The following is a 20253-nucleotide window of genomic DNA, read 5'->3' as shown; positions in this document are numbered from 1 at the left end:
TCTGGGCTGGGTGCAAGGTGGAATGCTTCCGCAAATCCAGCACCCCTACTGGAGTTCACTTTGCCACTTACACATGATAGCTCACACACCATGCCCATCTCATACCTAATCGTTGACCTGACAGAGCATTCTCTTCTTCCACTGGTCTGTATCTTTTCAGCTTAATTTTAAAGCTACAGTGTGATTTTAATTCACTAGCCATGCTCACAACAAGCAGGGAGGTGGTGGTAGTCCTTTTGTGTCTCAGTTGAGCTGGTGGTCATGACCATAGAATCATTAAGGTGGGAAAAGACCTCCAGGCTCATCACGTCCAACTGCCAACCCAACGCCCCCAGGCCTCCTAAACATCTACATGTTTGTTTTTTTTTTGAACCCCCCCCAGGGATGGTGGCTCCCCACCTCTCAGGGCAGCCTGTTCCAATGGCTGACTGCTCTTTCAGGAGAGACATTTTCCCTAATACCCAATCTAAACCTCCCCTGACAAAGCTTGAGGCCATTTTCTCTTGCCCTCTTGCTGGTTACTTGGAGAAGAAACCAACCCCACCTTGCTACAGCCTCCTCTCAGGCAGTTGTAGAGAGCGATAAGGTCTCCCCTCAGCCTCCTACAAGCTACATCTCCCTTGTGGGAATTACCTTTCCCCCAGTTACTGTGTTTTGGCAATTGCCCAGTTTTTCAGTGCCTTTTGGGGCCAGATGTTCCCTTTTCTCACTGCTGGCTGATCTGTGGCCTTCCCTGATCTTCACAACCTTTGTAGCAGGATGTCTCCACTGTCAGTCCTTGGAGTTCTGATTTGTATTCTTTTGAGGAGGTGCTTGTTAACGAGGCATGTGGTGCTAATACCCTCTTACCTGGCCTAAGCATTATTTACTACCTTGAATATTCTAAAATTCTCAGGTGTTAGTTTCCACTCCTAACTGTGATCCTTTCTTAGCTACTACTCATTCCTGCAGTATTTCCATTTCATCCAAGAGGAATATTTATGTAATGTTTGAGGTAACAGATGAAGGGAGTGGGGTGGCTGGAACAGCTTCCCCTCCCTGGTGAAGGTGGGAGGCTCGGCTGTGACTTCCATTCCTGCAGGGCTGGCGGGGGGGCTCTCTGCTGCCTCAGGGGAGCCACAGTCATAGAATCACAGAATGGTTTAGGTGGGAAGGGACCTTAGAGGCCATCCAGGCCAACCCCCTGCAGTGAGCAGGGACACCTTCAACTAGATCAGGTTGCTCAGAGCCCCGTCCAGCCTGGCCTTGGATGTCTCTAGGGATGGGGCCTCCACAACCTCTCTGGGCAACCTGTGCCAGCACTTCACCACCCTCACTGTAAAAAATGTCTTCCTTATATCCAGTCTAAATCTACCTCCTTTACTCTAAAACTATCACCCCTTGTCCTGTCACAACAGGCCTTGCTAAAGAGGTCGCCCCCATCCTTCCTACAGTCCCCCTTCAGGTACTGGAAGGCTGCTCTAAGGTGCCCCTGCAGCCTTCTCTTCTCCAGGCTGAACAACCCCAGCTCTCAGCCTTTCCTCATAGAAGAGGTGCTCCAGCCCTCGGATCGTCTTCATGGCCTCCTCTGGACTCGCTCCAGCAGGTCCATGTCCTTCCTATCGTGGGGGCCCCAGGGCTGGACACGGCTCTGCAGGGGGGTCTCACGAGAGCAGAGCAGAGGGGGAGAACCCCCTCCGTCGCCCTGCTGCCCACGCTGCTGGGGATGCAGCCCAGGATACAGCTGGCTTCTGGGCTGCGAGCGCACATTGTCAGCTCGTGTTGAGCTTCTCATCAACCACCGCCCCCAAGTCATGCTCCTCAGAGCTGCTCTCAATCCATTCTCTGCCCAGCCTGTGTTTGTGCTTGGGATTGCCCTGACCCGTGTGCAGGGCCCTGCACTTGGCCTCGCTGAGCCTCCCAAGGCTCTCACAGGCCTCCCGCCGGCCCGGGTCTCTCTGGGCGCCATCCCGCCCTTCTGGCAGCCGGCTCCCCGGGGCGGGACCGCGCGGGGCATGCCGGGAGCTGCAGTCCCCGGGGCGGGACCGCGCGGGGCATGCCGGGAGCTGCAGTCCCCGGGGCGGGCTCTGCGCAGGGCATGCCGGGAGCTGCAGTCCCCGGGGCGGGCTCTGCGCAGGGCATGCCGGGAGCTGTAGTCCCCGTCGCGGTGCATGCCGGGAGCCGTAGTCCGCGCCGCGTCCCTCCCGCCGTGGCTGCCGCTTCTCCCCGATCTCTCCCGGCAGGCCCCGCGGCGCCCCGTTGCTGATTGGACGGCGAGGCGGCGGGGCGCATGCGTACTGCGCGGCCGCGGTGAGGCCCGGGCCGGAGCCGCTCGCCTCAGCGCGGAGGGTGGCGGGAGGTGGGCGGGTTGCGGCAGGCAGCCGGAGCGGGACGAGGCACCGGCACCGGGACGAGGCACCGGGGCGAGACCGCGCCTCAGGGGAGGGGGCCGCTCCGCCCTCCCTTCCGATGTACCGGGGTGCCGCCGGGTCCTGCGCGCTGATTGGCTGAGGAGAGAGGGGGAGACCTGCGTCAGACCGCTGGAGCTGACGCCACGGGGGTGCGTGCATGATGTCACTGCAGTGCTGGGGGAGGGGGCTGCTTTTAACGTCATGGGTGGGAAGGCAGAGGCATTACCGGGGGCAGGGGCGCTGACGGGAGTGCGGGGGTGCCCGGGGGGTCGGGGGTCGCTGTTAATTAGGGATGGGGAGAAAATGTTATGGGGTGGGTGGGGGGGGTGGCCGGGTCAGGGGTGTCGGTGTGTGGGGCTGGGGGAGCCACGGGGGGGAGGGGTGCTGCGGGGGGGGGCCGGGAGGGGGCGAGGGCACAGGCAGAGCCAGAGCTGTCGCCTCTTGCCCGGGGCGGGGTGCGGGGGGACCCTGGGGGGTGCAGGGGGAGCCCGGGGTGGGGGGCCCGGGGTGCTGCGGAGCAGGTTATCACCCGCCGGGGCCTCGGGAAGCTCCCGGCAGTTGCGCTACTTGCAGCAGCAGCAGCAAAGGAAAAAGAGCGCCCGAGGCTCTGGGGCATGTGTGCGGCGTGAAGCGGGTGCTGCCAGGCCCGCCGTGGGAGGGGGCACGGCCTCCAGCCCGCACGTGGGCGGATGACACGCGCACTTGGCTCCTGCCGCTGCTAATTTTCTCTTGCATTTTTCCTTCGTGAGCCCTGTCCTGGGTTGTCCTCTGAGGAAGAACCGAGGCCTCTGTGTAACTGCCGCAAAATGGCAAGAAAAACTGTTCTCCGCTTCTCGTGGAACGATCCCTTCCCTCTAGACTAGGAGCGTCGGCTGCCTCTGCTCCGTAATTAGCGTCATAACTAGAGCAGAGGGTGCGGGTGGGAAGGCTGAGAACACACGTACCCTGTGGAGGGAGAAGGGAGCCGGGATTTGGGCTCGGGCTGTTCACGTTGACTCATGGCGACGCTGGTTAATCTTTTCAGCGCTGAGCACCGGCTCTGCCGGGGAGCCACGGGCTTTCCTCGGCTGGGTGTGTGGTTTTAGCGGGCGTTGACCTTGCTACTCTTGAGGCTCTGATCTCTGGGTTGCCTGCGCAGGGAGGGGGTTTCTCTGTCAGCGTGCACCGGCCGCTCCCCAGTTTGAAATCCAGGAGTCAAACACAGTGGGGGAGAAGGGGAAGGACAAGAAGGGCTGAGACGCTGCGCCCAGCAGATTGGGAAAACTGCGTACTGTCTGAGCTGGGAGATGCTGCCTTGCTCTAGGAGGAGCTGCTGGAAGAGATGTTGTCCTGATACAGGATCAGAGGCTGGTAGGGGTTGGAAGGGATCTCTGGAGATTACCTTGACCAACCCCCCTGCTGGAGCAGGCACCCCCAGAGCAGGGGCACAGGGCTGCGTCCAGGCGGGGGGTGAATGTCTCCAGGGAAGGGACCCCACAGCCTCTCTGGGCAGCCTGTGCCCCTGCTCTGGCACCCGCACAGGGAAGGGGTTTGTCCTCATGTTCAGGTGGAACTTCCCGTGTTCCAGCTTGTGCCCGTGGCCCCTTGGCCTGGCGTTGGGCACCACTGAAAAGAGCCCGGCCCCATCCTCCTGACACCCACCCTTCAGATATATTTTGATATAAATATTGATTTTCATATTGATAAGCATTGATAAGATCCCTCCTCAGTCTTCTCCAGGCTGAGCAAACCCAGGTCTCTCAGCCTTTCCTCACAAGGGAGATGCTCCAGCCCCTGATCATCTCTGTAGCTCTCCGCTGGACTCTCTCCAGCAGTTCCCTGTCCTTGAACTGGGGGGCCCAGAACTGGACGCAGCCCTGCAGGTGTGGCCTCACTGGGGCAGAGCAGAGGGGGAGGAGAACCTCCCTCGCCCTGCTGGCCACACGCCTTTCCATGCCCCCCAGGGCACTGCTGGCCCCCTTGGCCCCAAGGGCCTGGTGCTGGCTCAAGGTCACCTCGCTGCCCCCCAGCACCCCCAGGTCAGCAGAACCGCTCTCCAGCAGGTCCCCCCAGCCTGTGCTGGTGCGGGGGGCTGTTCCTCCCCAGGGGCAGGGCCTCGCACTGGCTCTTGTTGAATTCCATGAGGTTCCCCTGGGCCCAGCTCTCCAGCCTGGCAGCTCTTGTGGGATGGCAGCACAGCCCTCTGGTGCGTCAGCCGGTCCTCCCAGCTGGTAACGTCAGCGAACTTGCTGAGGGGACACTCTGTCCCTTCATACAGGCCACTGGTGAATATATCAAACGGGACTGGACCCAGCCCAGACCCCTGGGGAACACCACTAGTGACAGGCCTCCAGCCAGACTCTGCCCCATTGATCACGACCCCCTGAGCTCTGCCCTTCAGCCAGTTCTCTATCCACCTCACTGTCCTCTCATCTAACCCGCACTTCCTTAGCTTGTATGTGAGGATGTTATCGCAGACAGTTTCAAAAGCCTTGCTGAAGTCGAGGTCACCAACATCTGCTGCCCTCCCTTCATCAGCCTGGCCGGTCACGCCATGTAGAAGGCTCTCAGGTTGGTCAGGCATGATACTCCCTTGGTGAATCCATGCTGACTACTTCTGATAACCCTCTTTTCCTCTACATGCCTGGAGATGGCCTCCAGGATAAACTATTCCATCACCTTTCCAGGGATGGAGGTGAGGCTGACTGGCCGATAGTTTCCCGGGTCGTCCTTCTTGCCCTTTTTGAAGACTGGAGTGACACTGGTCACCATCCAGCCCTCAGGCACCTCTCGTGTCCTCCATGACCTTTCAGAGATGATGGAAAGTGGCTTAGCAACAGCACCCGCCAGCTCCCTCAGCGCTCGCGGGTGCGCCCCGTGGGGCCCATGGATTTGTGAGGATCCAGTTTGCCTAAACGATCTCTGACCCAATCCTCCTGAACCAAGGGGAAGTCCTCCTTTCTCCAGATTTTCTCTCTCCTCTGGGGGCTGGGGTGCCTGAGGGCCAGTCTTAGCAGCAAAGACCAAAGCAAAGGCGGCATTCAGTAACTCCGCCTCTGCATCCTGCATCCTGCGTCACCAGGGCACCCACCTTGTTCAGCAGGGGGCCCACAGTTTCCCCAGTCTTCCTTTAACTGCTGATCTATTTAAAGAAGCCCTTCTTGTTATCCTTGACACCCCTCGCCAGATTTAGTTCCAAGTGGGCCTTGGCCTTCCTCATTGCATCTCTGCATGCCCTGACAACGTTCCTATATTCCTCCCAAGTGGCCAGTCCTTTTTCCACATACTGTGAACCTCCTTCCAGGTATGGAGGCCCTTGCAGTGAGGTGCAAACTGAAAACAAAGCAATGCTTTCCTCAGCGCAGAGCTGCAGGTGGCAGCCTCTGCTGAGAACAAGTTCCTTCCCAGTCCAGGTCGATGACTCCTAAAATCCCTCAGGCTGTTACTTAAAATTAAGCGTAGTTGCTGTTTCTCTTTCTCTAGGGTTTGTGGAGACTGAGCGGGGAGAAAAGTCACAATGAAGAACCAAGGCGGGGAGACCAAAGTGGCCCCGCGGCCTGCTGGCTCTTCCAAAACGAGCAGCAGCCTGGTGCTGGAGGAGGGCGACTCACCGGAGGCCGCAGCACCCCTGGAAGGTGGGGAGTCCCCGGGGCCTGGGGTGAGCCGCTCCCTGCCCGCGGCTGGTGACGATGCTGACAGCCCGAGCAGTGCGGCGCAGGAAACGCGTGAGGGTGGGTTTTGAGCCTGGAAAGAGTCAGGCTGGTGCTTTCTCTGTAAGTGTGGGCCACTGTATCCAGCTCTTTTGGCTTGTGTAAGAGCAGCTGTGATTTCTGGGGCAGAAAATCCTGGTTTCTTCCTACTTCTGCACGTGTACAGTTCTGAAGTAGTTACCGCTTCCTGACCAAAGCGTGGAGCTGATCCTCACCTGAAAACGATGGGTTCTTTGTCATTGCTTAGACCTTAAGAGTCCCATTCAGAAAATGTCAGATAACTTTCCATGGGGCAGCGTTATGTTGAGTGACCTGCCCTGTTACTGGCGCTTCATAAAAATAACTCTCTGGAAGATGAAAACCAGGTCTGATCAAGTAGGTGCTTGGTTAAAATTAACCTGGCCGCATGTTCTGGTGCCTGGTAAATGTGGGATGTAGGAAACCCGCAGCGAGTAGAGTTGGTTTAATAACCAACTGCGGCAAGTCTCTCATTTGGAGGCACTTTGGAAGCAAAGCAGCATGCTGAAGGATGCGCTGCCTGCTCTTTCCTGAAGCGTCTGCTGTTGGCGAGAAGATATATTTGATCCGAGACAGTACAGCTGCTCTTATATGTGAGGAGAGAGGCTAACTTAGGTTTAAAAATCTATTGTGATGTAAAAAAGCCTTTCTCTGGGGATGTTATCAGGCAGTTCCTATGAGGGAAAGCTCACATACAACCTGCTTTCGTTAAAGGATGGTGGGGAGGGGGGCTAATTTTTGCTCTTGACAGATGTCAGGGGCTTGGTCATGCTCTCGTGATCAAAAGAGAGGCTGTTAGGAATGCACCTCCATTGTCAGGGCAGCTGGCTGGAGACGCAGGCAGAACAAAGCAGCTTATGTTGCTGGAAGTTTAGCCAGCCCTGGTGCAGTGGGGTGCTCGGGAAACCTTCCCTTTGCCGTGTGTTTATAGAGACCAGAGAATAGACGGTGTGGGGGAAGTCTCACGCTTTTGTGTTCCCGTCTCCCACAGCTCCTCTTGCACAGGAGGACACCAAGTCCTCCCGGCCTGCCGTGCGTGACGTCTCTGAAGAGCTAAGCAGGCAGCTTGAGGACATCTTGAACACATACTGTGTGGATGCCAGCCAGGAGGGTCCAGGCGAGGACGGCGGGCAGAGTGAGCCTGCGGAGCCAGAAGAAGCCGAGAAGTGTCGTAGTGAGTCCCCGAGGAACGGTGACCAGGAGTCGGGTGGCCCTGAGATGAACGGGGAGAAGGAAAGCACGAAGGGGACCGAAGAGTTTCGACCCGTCGAGGAGTGTGGGGAGCGGGATCAGAAGAAGGCTCAGGAAAAGAAGAAAGCCAAGGGCCTAGGTAAGACGTTCCCTGCTCTAATTGTGCTGCCGGCCTGAGAAATTGGGTGCAGGCATTGATTTTGTACTGCGCTAATTGCCCTCCGTGAAATAAGTGCCTGGCGTGCGTGTTGTGTTTGGGAACTTCACAGAATTGTGTTTTGTGGTATGTGAGGAGATGTGCTGAGTGCTGCAAAGGCACTGGCAGCTCCTGGGTGCTGCTGCAGCCTCCAAATTCTGTGGATTCCCTTCCGCTGGACACAACACTCTCTACCCAGCCTGGTGGTGGTTTCCCACTCTGAAAACCAGGTCCCTCCCCAGCTGCTTCAGTTGCTCACCCACTGTATGCGGTGAAATCTGTGGGGCAGAGCCCTGAGAAGGTGCTGGAAGTGTGGCTCTGGCCCAGGACAAGCGTGGCTGAGAGACCTGGTTTGTCTCTCCTGTCTTTGCCCGTATGAGCCAGAACTCTGTGTAAGTGATTTGATTTCGTTTATTTATTTATTTATTTATAATCCCGTGTCTCATTGCAGGCAAAGAAATCACTTTGCTGATGCAGACACTCAACACCCTGAGCACGCCAGAGGAGAAACTAGCAGCACTGTGCAAGAAATACGCTGAGCTGGTGAGTGCTTCTTTCTTCAACCCAGGCTCTGGGGCTGGTGGAGGACACTGCAGCTGTGAGCACGGGAGCTGCTTGGCGAGGCAGAAGATGGCTGTAGATTTCTTATTATTTTTTGTGATGTTGAGAGGAACAATCCAGGAACACACCTGTAGCTCAGCAGTGTGTGTCCTGGGATCTCTACAATGCCGGATGTCCAAATATCAGAGGACAGATATTGCTTGGTCCAGCCAGGTGTTGTCATTTGCAGAAGTGTAAGCGTGGACAGGAGTATTTCTGGCTAATCTTCTCAGGAAGGAGAAGGGCCCTGCCCAGAGGGCCTTGGGCTCTGCATCAGTCCTGCTCTCCTCAAAAGTGGCATCTTTTGTGCCACTATGAAGTTCCCGTCCTCCTCTGGGAGCACAGAGAGCCCTGTTTTCATCCCTGTGTCCCCTCACAGGGGCACAGCATATTGCCCTGGTCCGTTTTGCTACATCTGTGCCCTTTTCTCCCCCGTCCTAGCTGGAAGAGCACCGTAACTCCCAGAAACAGATGAAGATCTTGCAGAAGAAGCAGGCGCAGCTGGTGCAAGAGAAGGATCACCTGCAGAGCGAGCACAGCAAGGCCATCCTGGCCCGCAGCAAGCTGGAGAGCCTGTGCCGCGAGCTCCAGAGACACAACCGCACCCTCAAGGCAAGCGTCTCCTGGGCGCTATTCCAGGAGCTGCTTCATCCCAAGCACTTGGATCGCTCGCTGTGGGGCTGTGAGCCATTTTGGCAAACTTACCTTTACTGGTGATTGCCCACAGCCTGTTGTCCAGGGCGGTGCTTTAATTTTACCATTAAGCCATCACAACCCACCATGCCCAAGCGTTATTTCAGGGTGTGTTCACTGGAGAAGGGGAGGGGAAATGCCCAAAGCAGGCTGAGGAAGGGGGCTGTCAGGCTGTGTCCTAAAGCCCCTTCCTGATGGATGTAAATAATAGTGGGAGGCTGGGAGGGTTTGCTCCCCTGCCCAGCACAGAGGATGACATGTCCCTGCTGTCTCTGCTGCCCTCACGCAGGAGGAGGGTGTCCAGCGTGCGCGGGAGGAAGAGGAGAAGCGGAAGGAGGTGACATCCCACTTCCAGGTGACGCTGAACGACATCCAGCTCCAGATGGAGCAGCACAACGAGAAGAACTCCAAGCTGCGCCAGGAGAACATGGAGCTGGCGGAGCGGCTGAAGAAGCTCATCGAGCAGTACGAGCTGCGGGAGGAGGTGGGTCAGGGTGGGAGACCTGCTGTGGGGATGCTTTGGTGCATCCGTTCCACCCCGTGAGGTGTGTTTCTGCTGCTGGACGGGAGAAGGGCCTCTGGGATCTTCCCTTGGGGTTGCTGCTGGGGCAGCAAGGACCAGGCTGAGGATGTCAGTGACTGGTGGTGTTCTCTTGGCAGCACATTGACAAGGTGTTCAAACACAAGGACCTGCAGCAGCAGCTGGTGGATGCCAAGCTCCAGCAGGCTCAGGAAATGCTGAAGGAGGCAGAGGAGAGACACCAGCGGGAGAAGGACTTTGTAAGTCTTAGAGCAGTTCTCTAATGGTTGCGAGCACTTTGCTTTTTGCCTTGTCCCTCTGTGGAGGCTTGTTGGATCCCTGAGCACGGAGCCCAGATCGGATCAGGCCATCCCAGGCCTCCTGCCTGTCCGGCAGTGACCGCTTCCCCGGCGGCTTCAGGAGCGAGGCTGGAGCCCTGCTCTGCTCTTTGTGTTTCTCCCAGCCTGCTCCTGTCTCCAGGCAAAGCACCAGCCATGCAGGGGCATGTCAAGAGCCTTCCCTGGCTGCAGCCAGGTAACTGCTTTTGCTCTTCCCTAGTTGCTGAAGGAAGCTGTGGAATCACAGAGGATGTGTGAGCTGATGAAGCAGCAGGAGACCCATCTCAAGCAGCAGGTGAGTTACCCAGCCTGTGCGCTCAGCCTGGTTATTTGTTTGGGTTTTTTTTTCCTTCCTCCCTAAGCAGGGAACAACCCGAAGTTCCTTAATCTGGAAAACACAGGGGCAGGATTGCTCCTGGGTTTGGTGTGGGTGCTCCTGTGTCAGCATGGTGTGAGCCAAGACTTCCTTCAGCAGTTCTGCCTTCTGGGCGAAAGGGGCCTTGGTTTTACCAGCGCATCTCCCAGTGCTGGGAGCAGTCGTGTGATCACACCCGGCTGAATCAGACCCAGCAAGCGCCTCCTGCCAGACACAGGAGATGTTTGCAGAACGTATCTGGGGATGTTTCCCTTGGAAAGAATTTTTCCACATTCCCCAGTACCTGCTCTTGGCAGAGCAGCTGCCAGTTCGTTTGTCGTGAAGTCCAGTCACAAGATGTCAGCCAAGAGCTGAGCTGGTTGTCTCCCCTCTCCCGGGGAAGGCTGTCAGGAGGGGCTGTGGGGAGCAGTGAGGAGCTGTAACCCTGTCTCTCCCCGCAGCTGGCTCTCTACACAGAGAAGTTTGAAGAATTCCAGAACACCCTTTCCAAAAGCAGTGAAGTGTTCACGACATTTAAACAGGAGATGGAGAAGGTGGGTAGCATTTTTACTGCCCAGCAGAGCTTGTGTGGGCTGGAGGCACTGCCTGCCTGTGTCTCCTCGATGCTTCTCCGAGCTGGAAGAGCCGCAGCTCTCGTTTTGTTTAGTTTTGCTGGTGCTAAAGTCAGCCGTGAGCTGGCTGCTCGTCCAAGATTGATACTGTCCTTGCTGCGTCCCACCTGTGTCAGAACAAGCAGCGCTACCCCTGCCTCGTGGTTTGCTGGTACCTGGTCAGTGTTTCCCGCTGGTGAACCTGACTGCAGTGATACAAGGGGACGTTTCCCAGGACAGCAGAACCTCGCTGTCTGTGCCGGGATAGTGGGTGCCTGCCTGAGGACATGTGAGATGTAACTGACTGCAGCGCTCTGCCTGTGGCTTATTTGTTCCATTTTTGTCACCGTGATTCTGTAGATGACTAAGAAAATCAAGAAGCTGGAGAAAGAGACCACTATGTACCGCTCTCGCTGGGAGAGCAGCAACAAGGCTCTCCTGGAAATGGCTGAAGAGGTGAGGAGGCTCTGCCTGTCCTCCTGTGCGGAGGCGGGCAGCTGGAGCAGAGTGGTGATGTGTTGTGTGATGTTGGGCTGGAGCTGAGGGGTAGCAGGACAGCTCCTCTCGTTGCAGGCATACTGGGAGGGGGTTGTGTTTTTCCCTTCAGCTTGATTTCCCTCCCTGAATGTGGTGGCAGGAGTCCTCCCTCACGTGACAGAAGTGATGGTTAGTGCTGAGGTGCGTGGAAGAAGTCAGGCAGCCTCAGCAGCCCTTGGCCCTGGATGGGGGGGGGGCAGAGGAAGGCAGAAGCGGTGACGATAGCACAGGTCCTTTGAATGCCAAACATTCACTTGGCCATGAGTATTTTCCCTTTGAAATTCCATCTGAGGTTTCCTATTGCTCCCTTTCTGCCTCTGTCCCCAGCGTGGTAGAGTCTGAACTTCCTCTCTGTTTGCAGAAAACCCTACGGGACAAAGAATTAGAGGGGCTTCAGGTGAAAATCCAGCGCTTGGAGAAACTGTGCCGAGCCCTGCAAACGGAGCGCAACGACCTCAATAAGAAGGTGCAGGACCTGTGTGCCCACGCGCCCCGGGCAGACACGGACCTGTTGGAGCCTTTGAAGGACCCATCTCGGGACGGCTCCGAGGCGGTGGCGGGAGGTGCTCCGGCAGAGCAGCGCCTGGCCGAGGATGGCCTTCACTCGGGAAAGCCGACGCACAGCACGGATCCTGCGGAGAGCCTGGGAGAACTGAGCATGGGAGCCTTGGGGCAGAGTGGGACTGAGGAAGGCACTCAGGGCGCTGACTGAGCCCGCCGGCGGTAGGCAGAGGTAGGGCGAGGGAGGGTAACGCGAATGTTTCCGTAGACTCGATCTGATGCCCCTCTCCTGGTCCTCGGACAGGCGCAAGAGGACAGCCCTCCTGGGGATTTGAGATTTCCTAGCTTAGGTTTTTGGAGGGTTTTTAAAATTTTATATATATATATGATATATATATGATATAAAATATGTGCAGGGCAACGTACACTTTATATATGGATATACATGAAAACTAGAACGACCCACCTCCCTGCGTGTACGTGAATAACTAATATATGGAGAATTGACTGATCGCCCCTTTCACTAAAAGACCTTGTCATTGGCAGGCTGCGACTCCCCTAAAATCTAGTGCAGCTCAGGAAAGCAGGTGCGTGGATCTGCCCCGGCACGCGGCGCTGGGACAGCTGGATGCGTCGCCGCCTCCACCTTCACAGCGACTCTCTCATCGAGTGAAAGCAAATGAGCTGAGCAGGGGAGAACCGAAGTGTTTCCTGGCGCTGGATTCTCCCTCCCTCCTCTGTCTCAGGCAGGAGGAAGCTCCAGGACTTGCTCTTGTTTTCTCGTGCCCTGGCTGGCAGCTCTCTCATGTGCGAGCTGAGCAAACGAGGGCGAAAGAGGCCGTTTCCCCTCCTCTGGGTGGGTTTCGTGTATTGAACGGAGACAAAAAGAAGCAGAGAAACGGGGGGGTGCCCAGTTCATGCAAGCCCTCCCGTTGGGGTGCTGCTCTTCCCAGACCCTGCCAATGTCTCGATAGCCTTATGATTCACAGTTGCCTCTTTGCTATACGCACATGTGCACAAGTGTATTAAACAGTTAATCCAAAGGTCTAATTCCCAAGTGTTTTGCACAAGTGCGTGTGATCAGTTGTGCAAGGGGGCAGGGAGGTTCTGCCTGAGCTCCTCTGCCCCCACGTCAGGACCTCCCCCGGCCCATCCCTCGGGCCGAGGTGGTGGTCTCAGAGACATCCACGGAGCTGGGGCTCCAGGAGGATAAAACCTGCCTCTGCTCCATGACCTGCTGCTTCAGCTGAATCGTCGGGACCAGCACGAGGACCGTGCTGCAGGCTGGTCCCTTCTGCAGCGTTGGACTCCTCGGGCCTGCCAGTCTGGCCCTGCCGGTGCTATCACCGCTCCCCCTTTCTCCTTTCCCTCTCTGCTTCCTCAAAAGAGCATCTCCCAAGTGCTGCTGTGCCTGGGAGGGTCCCTGCGGCCTCTGCCCCCAGGGTGAAGCGCTCACCCGAAGGACCCTGTTGTGCTGGGAGGGTGTGTATGGACAGACGTGGGACCTGCTGGCACGTGGCTTGCAGGATTTCTCCTCGGTTTCTCAAGACTCTCTTTTTGCTATGCTTTTGGGAGACCTCTGCTTGCTTGGAAACCTCCTTGCTGCAGCTCCTCTCTACAACAGACTTTATTTTCAGCATTGCCTTCCTTTTGCTTGAAGCTGAAGCGAGCTGGCCAGAGCCATTCCTCGCAGTGGATGTGTTCAGCGGAACAGCTTTGGTTTCTCTTCCAGCAACGCAGCTGCTCTTGCATCTTCTCTCCACAGTCGTACCATACCCTCGCAAAGGACCTGCCTCGCTGCCGGGGGGAGCAGCCCATGGGGAGGTGCCTCCGTGTCCCCCTTCCCTCCATGGGGACCCCAGCGAGTTCAGGTCTAACGAACGTGGCTGGCTGCAGCACAGACGGGGTCTAACAAGGCTCTGCAGAGCCACGGTCTTGAACATCCACTGGGATGTGTTCCCTGGAGCTGAGCGTGGCTTTGTCTTCCAGCCCCTCGCTGTCCGTGTTGCTTCTGCCAGAGCAGGGATGTTTTCCCCTGAGGAAGGAGCCGGCAGGAGCCTGTGAGCAGGTGAATGTAGCTCAGGCCTGGTGGGAGCACCCCGTTCCCAGCAGCTGGGCTGAGTGAGGGCTGCCGCCAGCCTCTGGACTCGTCTTCCTGCTCTTTCAGTAAAAGAAAAACCTCTTGGAAAGTCACCAACTCACCCTCTCCTGCCTTCTTTTTTCTTTTCCCTGTTAGGGTACAGATAACCTTTGTGGGGGCTTTGTATGTATCTTCATATCCAACAGAAATGCACCCAACCTTGCCGCTGCTGTTTCTCATTCATTGGGTCATGTTTGGGAGTGAAGATTCGGGGCACTGGCATGGGAGTGGGGAGGCCACATCAGCCTCTGCTGGGTGCGGCTTCCCTGGCTCCCCAGGGGCCCCGGCCCTGCCTTCCCAGGGGGCTGGGGAGCCTGGCAGGGCCCTTCTGCTGCGACAGTGAGGGGACATCCCGGCTGGGGGGAGGTTGGGTGAGTCTGTCCCTGAGACCCCCAGCACAGGGCACCTCGCCTGTCTCTCTGCCTCCGCACGAGCCAGGTCAGACCCCCTGCCCTGGGGGTCCTGGCACTGGTGGTACTGAACCCCAGACTTGGCTGGTCCTTGGTGTCTGCATCGGCTCCAAAACGTCTTAAGCTTGGCTTAAAGTCCTGCAACGATTTAAATAAGAAGCCATGTTCCGTTCTGCTGGGAGGACAGGACCTGTCTTTAATCCAGCCCCGCGGCGGGGCTGGAGGCTCGGTCCTGCAGAAGCGGCTCCGGTGATCACACGAGTCCGAGGGGACTCGGGGTAAACCCCGGCAGCCTGGGGCGTCGGAGGGGGGTGCCAGGCGGTGACCCCCGGGTCTGCCGGGGTGCCCCTGGGCAAGGCACACGGGGACGGATCCCGCCGCCCACGCCAGGCTCTCGCTGTCCCAACGGGGCTGCTGCACCTGCTCCGGCCGCGCCGGCCCCTGCCCTCTCCCCCGGGCCCGCGCGAAGCCGATGCCGGTGTCCGGCGGTGCCACCGCCCCGCGGACACGCCGGAGGAAGTTCCCTTTCCCTTTAAATGCAAATCCCAGCCCCGGGGCTGCAGAGACGGGTGTCCGGCGGGCTCCGGGTCGCGGCTGGGTCGGCACCGCAGGCCGGACCAGGGCTCTGCCGCAGGTCAGTCCCCCCAGCACGGCTGCGGCGCTCGGGGAGGGCGGCCGGGGGCCGCGGACAAAGGGGGCTCCTGCAGCCCCATCCCACCGCCACGAAGCGCCCCGGAGTTCTGGGCTGGTGCCTCGGGGGTGACGGGACCCCCCGTGGTCTCTGCCCAGCTCTCACCAAGGGCAGCCGGGCTCGCTCGGCCCCGGGGCACTCGTGGCCCCAATCCTCTTTTCTGCAGTGCTGGGGAAGACGCTGAAAGCCAAGGTCAGGCCTGCAGCTCCCAGCCGCCGCTCAGGCCCCGGCTTTGCTCCACGCCGCGATGCTGCAGCGCAGACGCCGGGACAGCACAGCCTGAGCACAGCCCCCCCCGGGGAGGGGGGTCCAAGCTCCCCGCCTCAGCCCTCCCGCTGCCGCAGAGCTGCGGCGCACCCGTGGCCGTGGCCGGCTTGCTGCGGTGCTGAGGGTCTCGGGGCCCCACCGCTGCACCGCAAGCGGAGGCAGGAGGGGCGGGCACCGCCCCGGTGCTGCTCCCTGGAGGGACCCCAATCCCCGCCGGCTCAGGGCAGACCCGTCCTCTCTGGGGACGAGAAGGCCCGTGCAGGGAAGGAGCCGCCAAGAGCTGTGTCCGTCCCGCGCAGGGTCCCCGCCCCGTGGCTCCGGTGTCCCCACGCCCTTCAGGATGGAGGACCGGAGGAAGAAGCGGAGTCTCAAGGCCTGCCTGGCCCAGCCGGCGCCCACCGCTGCCCCGCGGCCCCTGCCCCCCAGCAAGAGCACATCCTTTGCGCTGCCGCTGCCCACCCTGCCCTCGCCCAGGCAGCGCGCCCGGCTCAGGCGGTCAGTGCCAGCGCGGGGGTGACGGCCAGCCCCCCCCCCCCCCCGCAGCCCCTCCGGTGCGGGGCCAGGCAGGGGCTGGGCGACGCCAGCCTCTCTGTTCCCTGTGCAGGGCGAGCAAGGAGCGGGTGCGGGCGGGTGGCACGGGGGCGGCACGGGGAGCCCCGCTGCAGCACAGCTTCCTCACCGACGTCTCCGACGTCTGCGAGATGGAGGGGGGGCTGCTCAGCCTCCTCAGCGACTTCCACTCAGGAAAGCTGCAGGCCTTTGGTGAGGGGCTGCGGGGTCGGGGGGACCTGGGGGGCTGGGGCTGGTGGGCCGTGACGGCTCCTGCCCGTGGGCGCAGGGAAGGAGTGCTCCTTCGAGCAGCTGGAACACGTGCGGGAGATGCAGGAGAAGCTGGCGCGGCTCCACTTCGGCCTCGATGTCTGCGTGGAGGAGCTCCCTGAGGAGCAGAAGAAGGCGGCGGCCGACAGGAACCTGGACCAGCTGCTGGCACACGTGAGTGCCGGCCCCCCTCACCCCGGCCGGGCCCCGCTGCTGTGACCGGGATCCCCGCCGGTCCCGGCCTTCCCACCGGCGCCTCAGCCTCTGCCTTTGCCTCCCGCAGCTGGAGGAGCTCAGTGGCTCCATGTATCCTGGGCCGGGTGCGGGACAGGGGCGATGGCGCTGGCGGTAGTGATGGCGGCAGGGGGACGGTGCTTTGCCTTGACCCACTCTCAGACAGAAGCTGCACCTGGCAGAGAGCCCCGACCCCGAGGACGCGGCGGCCTGACCCCACGCCTGGCCTGGCTGGGGGGGGCGGCCGCCACCAGGAGACCCCACGGGAGCCCCACACTGGGGTCACCACCCCCCTACCCCCCCCCCCCGGCGGAAGGGCCAATGGGGGCCACGCCGGTCACGCAACGTGGGGACAGCGGGGGCCGGTGGGGCCCTGCGAGTCCGAGACACACACGCGAGTGCCCCCCCCACCCCCCCCGGCGCCATTTTGGGGGACCCACATGAGGGGCGGTGGCGCCGTCGCGGCCGGATGACGCCATCAGGCGGCGCCGCGGCTGCCGGCGCGGGGGGATGGCGGCGGCTGCGGCGGCCCCGGGGCCGTGGGCGGAGGAGGAGGAGGAGGGATGGCGGCGGCTGCTCAACGCCGTGACCCGCCTACAGGTGGGGGCCCGGCCGGGACGGGGGGGGCCCGAATAGGCGGGAGGCCGTGGGAGGACGCGGTGGGGCCCAGCGGGGAGGGGGGGGTGTCCCCGTTGGGGGAGGACACCCGTGGGGGAACATGGGGGGCGGTGGTCCCGTGGGGAGACACGCCTGGGAGGGGACCTGTGGGGTGGACACGGCTAGACGGGGCTATCACGGAGAAGGGAGGGGGCTGCACAGCTGGGAGGGCCTTTGGGGGTGCACAGTTGGATGGGGGTGCTCCCGTGGGGGGTGGCGGGGGCCCCGCTCGGGACGGCGCTGCCTTATTAAAACCTGCCTTGTTTCCAGACGTGGGACGCGTTTGCTCCTTGTTTTCGAGACCGGGTCCCCTGAGGTGCCTGGGGAGGGTGCTTGGGGGCGGCTGGGAGGGGTCTGGGGGACCGGGGGGGGCTTTGGGGTGGCGGGGGGGGGGCAGAGGGGTTACCCGCTGGCTCCAGCAGCCCCTCTGCCCCATGCCCACAGGCCTGCGTCAGGGGTTACCTGCTGCGGAAGCGTTTTCAGAGCCTGCGGATGGAGTACGAGGAGGTGGTGCGGGAGATCGAGGGAGACCTGAGCCAGCTCGAGTGGAGGGGATGGGTCCTGCCACGGCCCGTGTTTGTCCCCGAGGTCGGTGTGTCGGGACGGGCGGGGGCTTCTGTGGCCCCATCCGAGGCGGGGGTGCGGGGGCACAGCAGGCGGTGCGGCCCAGCGAACTGGGCAGACGATACGTACGCAGCACAGTCCCAGGAACCTGTAATTTTGCCAAATTACAAATGATAATTATGTAGCCAAGGCATGTCAGGTTCTCCCTGACTTGTGCCCCTCAGTCCCCAGCTGAGGATTTCTTTCTTGGGATGAAGCTCAGCCTCAAGTCCAACGCCCAGCCGGCACAGGTGACTCCTCTGCGGGTCTCGCTCTTAGGCACCCCCCCGACCAGTCATCCTGAACGGTTCAACTGGCTCCTGCGGCAGCTGAGCACCACTCTGATGTTTCTGCTGCTTCTGGAGAAAGATCCCTTTAGAAAGTTTGGCTCAAACCAGAGCACGGTGGCATTGTGGTAGGAGCTCTGCTAACGGCAGATCTCTGGCTGGGACAGAGCCTCTGGCCCGCAGCAGAGCTGCTTTTCAGATCTTTGTATTTTCTTCTACATGTGTTTAATCTCTCACATGTTGCCCCTTTAGAAGGCAACGCAAGGGAAGCGTTCAGGCCCACGGGAGGCTGTACCGAGCGACAAGGCCAGTGCAGAAAAACCACAGGAGGAGCTGGACGCTTCTGAACCACAACGGGACTGGGGCTGCAGCAACGTGAAACCCACAGCCCAGCTGCAAGGCAAGAAAGAACTGAGTGCCGTGGGTGAAGGCGATCTAGTGAGCACCCCAAATCTCGGGGCTGATGCCGATAAGTGCGCTGAGAAGGGGCACAGGGCCCCAGCAGAGAGCGGGGATTGGCAGAACAGCAGCAGCGTACCCTCTGCGCGGGACGGAGCTCTCCTGGAGGCAGAGTCCCTTGAAGCCTGCCTGGGTAAGAGACAGGAGCTGGCGTGTGGCGTGGCCCAGGGCTGTGCGCTCTCCTGCGTAGTATGAACAACCTGGTGGTGAGCGTCAGGGGCACGGCATGTCCTTGGAGAACCAAAACCTTGAGAATATCCTGGAGAGTTTAGAACAACTCGGTGCAGGAGGGACAGTAGGTGTAATCTGCATCTTTCTTCTAATAATAGGTTATTCTGTTTCTTTGCAGAAATTCCACTGGAGGACATAAAGAAGCTTCCTCGAACTCAGTCTGGTCTCGAGTCCTACAGAAATCACTTGGTCATGGAGTCGCTGTGGTTGCAACAAGCTATTGTCAGCCGTAAAAATGTAAGGGCCTGACCCTGCCTCGTCCAAACCAGTGGGTCGGACCAGCGCCTGTCTGGCTATGCCTGCCAGACCACCACCAGAGCGGTGCCGTCTGTGGTGGGACTGGGGTTGAACGGTGACGGTTCGGTTACCCAAGGATTGGGGTGGATGAGGGCAGTGCCCTTTTATTTTTTTTCCCTTTTTCTTGGGGCAGGTGGGGGGTGGAGGAAAGGAATGATGAAGGAAAAGAGGAGCTGTTTAGATCTGGTTACAAGCTTTGCTCCTGGCCTGCTCCAGGGACATTGCTACATGGGTGACTATCCTGTCTGTACGATGCAGCGGTGCACCCTAGGCACCCACTAGCTTAGCGAGCTGCTATTTGCAGTGCTTGAAAGGTGAGACTTGTGCGTCCTCTGGCCCAGTGCAATGATTCTGCTGGCTGATCTGCAAGGGTGGTTGCTTTTCTACTTGTAGGTCTCTGGGATTTAATCAGTAACGCTTGGGTTTTTCTCTTGCAGTACTTGATGCTGAAGCAGAGGCTGGGGATTCCTGACCCGTAGGAGGGCATTCCTGAGCACGTGGGGTGCTTGTATGGGTGTGGAGAAGCAGTGGAGCTGCAGCACCGCAGTTGTGACGTGACCTCACGGACAGCAGCAGCTAAGGGGAACTCTGCCTCTGGGGGTTGACGTTTTCTGCTTCGGATGAACATGGCAAGAAAGCCTTTTATTTCTTTTAAATGTGAATATTGGGTCAAAGTAGGGATTAAACATCACTGTGAAGCCAGGGAGGTGGTTGTGTGTCCTGGAGGGAGTCCCAGTGAGGCCTCCTGCCACAAGAACCCTATTTCTGTTGGCTGAGCTAGATGGTCCTAGAGGAAAATCGAGGCTGGAAAGACTGTCACTTACAGAAGGTGCTTTCTGACCAGCTGATTGCTTGTGGTAGAACTAAACTGCCCGAAGGCAGCAGGTGCTTTGAACCTGCAGGAACAAGCTCTTCTCCGCTGAACTGTGCATGACCCTGTCGTTATCTTAAGTTGTGCATTTGGGATGGCTCTGCAATATCTGGGATCTCCAAGCACTCATGGTAGGCTTTGGGCAACACCTAGTTGAAGTAGTAAGTTAGGAGGAGAGTTTTCTAACTTTCCTGTGCAGTTGGTGGGGAGCAATAGCTCATCAAACCTGACGTTCAGGAGATGAGGCTTGGTTCCCAGTTTGCGAGTCCCTGGCCGTGGTAATATCTCTGTGTAGCAGAGTCGCCTGGACTGGTGCTTGAGGGAGCAAGTAAGGACTTAACGGGGTCCTTTGTCTGTACGTTGCTCTAGTTCAGGGGCATTTGAGGTCCCTCAGAAAGGGACTTACCACATGGTGCTCTGGTTCCCTACTGCGACCCTGAGCCTTCTGTGCAAACACTCTGCGTTCCTGCTGACTGAACAGTCACTCTTGCCATACGGCAGATGTATCTTTCTGCTCCTGATGATGATTACTTGTTTGTGAATAAAAAGCTTTCCTGAAGCTCACCTCTGAATCTGCCTGTTCCTGTCTGGCTTGCCTTCCTCTCCTGGGCAGAGCCAAGTGAGTCCACGGCCCGCTTCGACCCATGG

At 59.2% G+C, this 20253-nt stretch overlaps 3 protein-coding genes across 8 annotated transcripts; all 3 read left to right on the top strand.

Annotated features, from left to right (window-relative positions):
* Positions 1-2279: 2279 nt before the first annotated feature.
* On the top strand, positions 2280-12682 carry TXLNA (taxilin alpha). 5 transcript variants are annotated; one of them, XM_064471290.1, is made up of 12 exons: positions 2281-2539; positions 5853-6100; positions 7089-7427; positions 7936-8027; positions 8526-8696; positions 9067-9261; positions 9438-9557; positions 9856-9930; positions 10452-10544; positions 10962-11057; positions 11500-11861; positions 12186-12682. In XM_064471290.1, exons 2-11 carry the CDS (start codon positions 5887-5889, stop codon positions 11848-11850), a joined length of 1746 nt encoding a protein of 581 aa, XP_064327360.1. In that variant the 5' UTR covers positions 2281-2539; positions 5853-5886; the 3' UTR covers positions 11851-11861; positions 12186-12682. The 5 variants fall into 5 exon arrangements, with proteins under 5 accessions (XP_064327361.1, XP_064327360.1, XP_064327359.1 ...); XM_064471289.1 differs by having other exon boundaries at positions 11500-11871; XM_064471291.1 differs by having other exon boundaries at positions 2280-2539; positions 5853-6004; positions 11500-12682.
* A 1976-nt stretch (positions 12683-14658) lies between these two features.
* Positions 14659-16503, top strand: CCDC28B (coiled-coil domain containing 28B). Of its 2 annotated transcripts, none has more exons than XM_064471299.1 (6): positions 14659-14823; positions 15447-15642; positions 15752-15909; positions 15986-16140; positions 16250-16272; positions 16363-16503. In XM_064471299.1, exons 2-6 carry the CDS (start codon positions 15488-15490, stop codon positions 16412-16414), a joined length of 543 nt encoding a protein of 180 aa, XP_064327369.1. In that variant the 5' UTR covers positions 14659-14823; positions 15447-15487; the 3' UTR covers positions 16415-16503. The 2 variants fall into 2 exon arrangements, with proteins under 2 accessions (XP_064327369.1, XP_064327368.1); XM_064471298.1 differs by having other exon boundaries at positions 14660-14823; positions 15047-15642.
* Positions 16504-16665: 162 nt separating this feature from the next.
* Positions 16666-20169, top strand: IQCC (IQ motif containing C). The gene is made up of 5 exons (XM_064471296.1): positions 16666-16800; positions 17302-17445; positions 18000-18339; positions 18556-18674; positions 19172-20169. The coding sequence occupies exons 1-5, from the start codon at positions 16711-16713 to the stop codon at positions 19211-19213; spliced, it is 735 nt and encodes a 244-aa protein (XP_064327366.1). The 5' UTR covers positions 16666-16710; the 3' UTR covers positions 19214-20169.
* Positions 20170-20253: the final 84 nt, after the last annotated feature.

The sequence above is a fragment of the Phalacrocorax carbo genome, chromosome 22 (genome assembly GCF_963921805.1).
Source record: "Phalacrocorax carbo chromosome 22, bPhaCar2.1, whole genome shotgun sequence".
In the NCBI taxonomy this organism is placed as follows: domain Eukaryota; kingdom Metazoa; phylum Chordata; class Aves; order Suliformes; family Phalacrocoracidae; genus Phalacrocorax; species Phalacrocorax carbo.
This window is presented reverse-complemented; position numbering and strand designations above follow the sequence as displayed.

Bases quoted from the DNA above. Each gene is read 5' to 3' on its own strand.
- TXLNA (XM_064471290.1), top strand. From the start codon at position 5,887: ATGAAGAACCAAGGCGGGGAGACCAAAGTGGCCCCGCGGCCTGCTGGC. The intron at 9,931-10,451 runs GTGAGTTACCCA...CTCTCCCCGCAG, and splicing joins AGACCCATCTCAAGCAGCAG to CTGGCTCTCTACACAGAGAA. The intron at 11,058-11,499 runs GTGAGGAGGCTC...CTCTGTTTGCAG, and splicing joins TCCTGGAAATGGCTGAAGAG to AAAACCCTACGGGACAAAGA.
- CCDC28B (XM_064471299.1), top strand. From the start codon at position 15,488: ATGGAGGACCGGAGGAAGAAGCGGAGTCTCAAGGCCTGCCTGGCCCAG. The intron at 15,643-15,751 runs GTCAGTGCCAGC...TTCCCTGTGCAG, and splicing joins CAGCGCGCCCGGCTCAGGCG to GGCGAGCAAGGAGCGGGTGC. The intron at 16,273-16,362 runs GTATCCTGGGCC...ACCCACTCTCAG, and splicing joins GAGGAGCTCAGTGGCTCCAT to ACAGAAGCTGCACCTGGCAG.
- IQCC (XM_064471296.1), top strand. From the start codon at position 16,711: ATGGCGGCGGCTGCGGCGGCCCCGGGGCCGTGGGCGGAGGAGGAGGAG. The intron at 17,446-17,999 runs GTCGGTGTGTCG...TTGCCCCTTTAG, and splicing joins GGCCCGTGTTTGTCCCCGAG to AAGGCAACGCAAGGGAAGCG. The intron at 18,675-19,171 runs GTAAGGGCCTGA...TTTCTCTTGCAG, and splicing joins CTATTGTCAGCCGTAAAAAT to TACTTGATGCTGAAGCAGAG.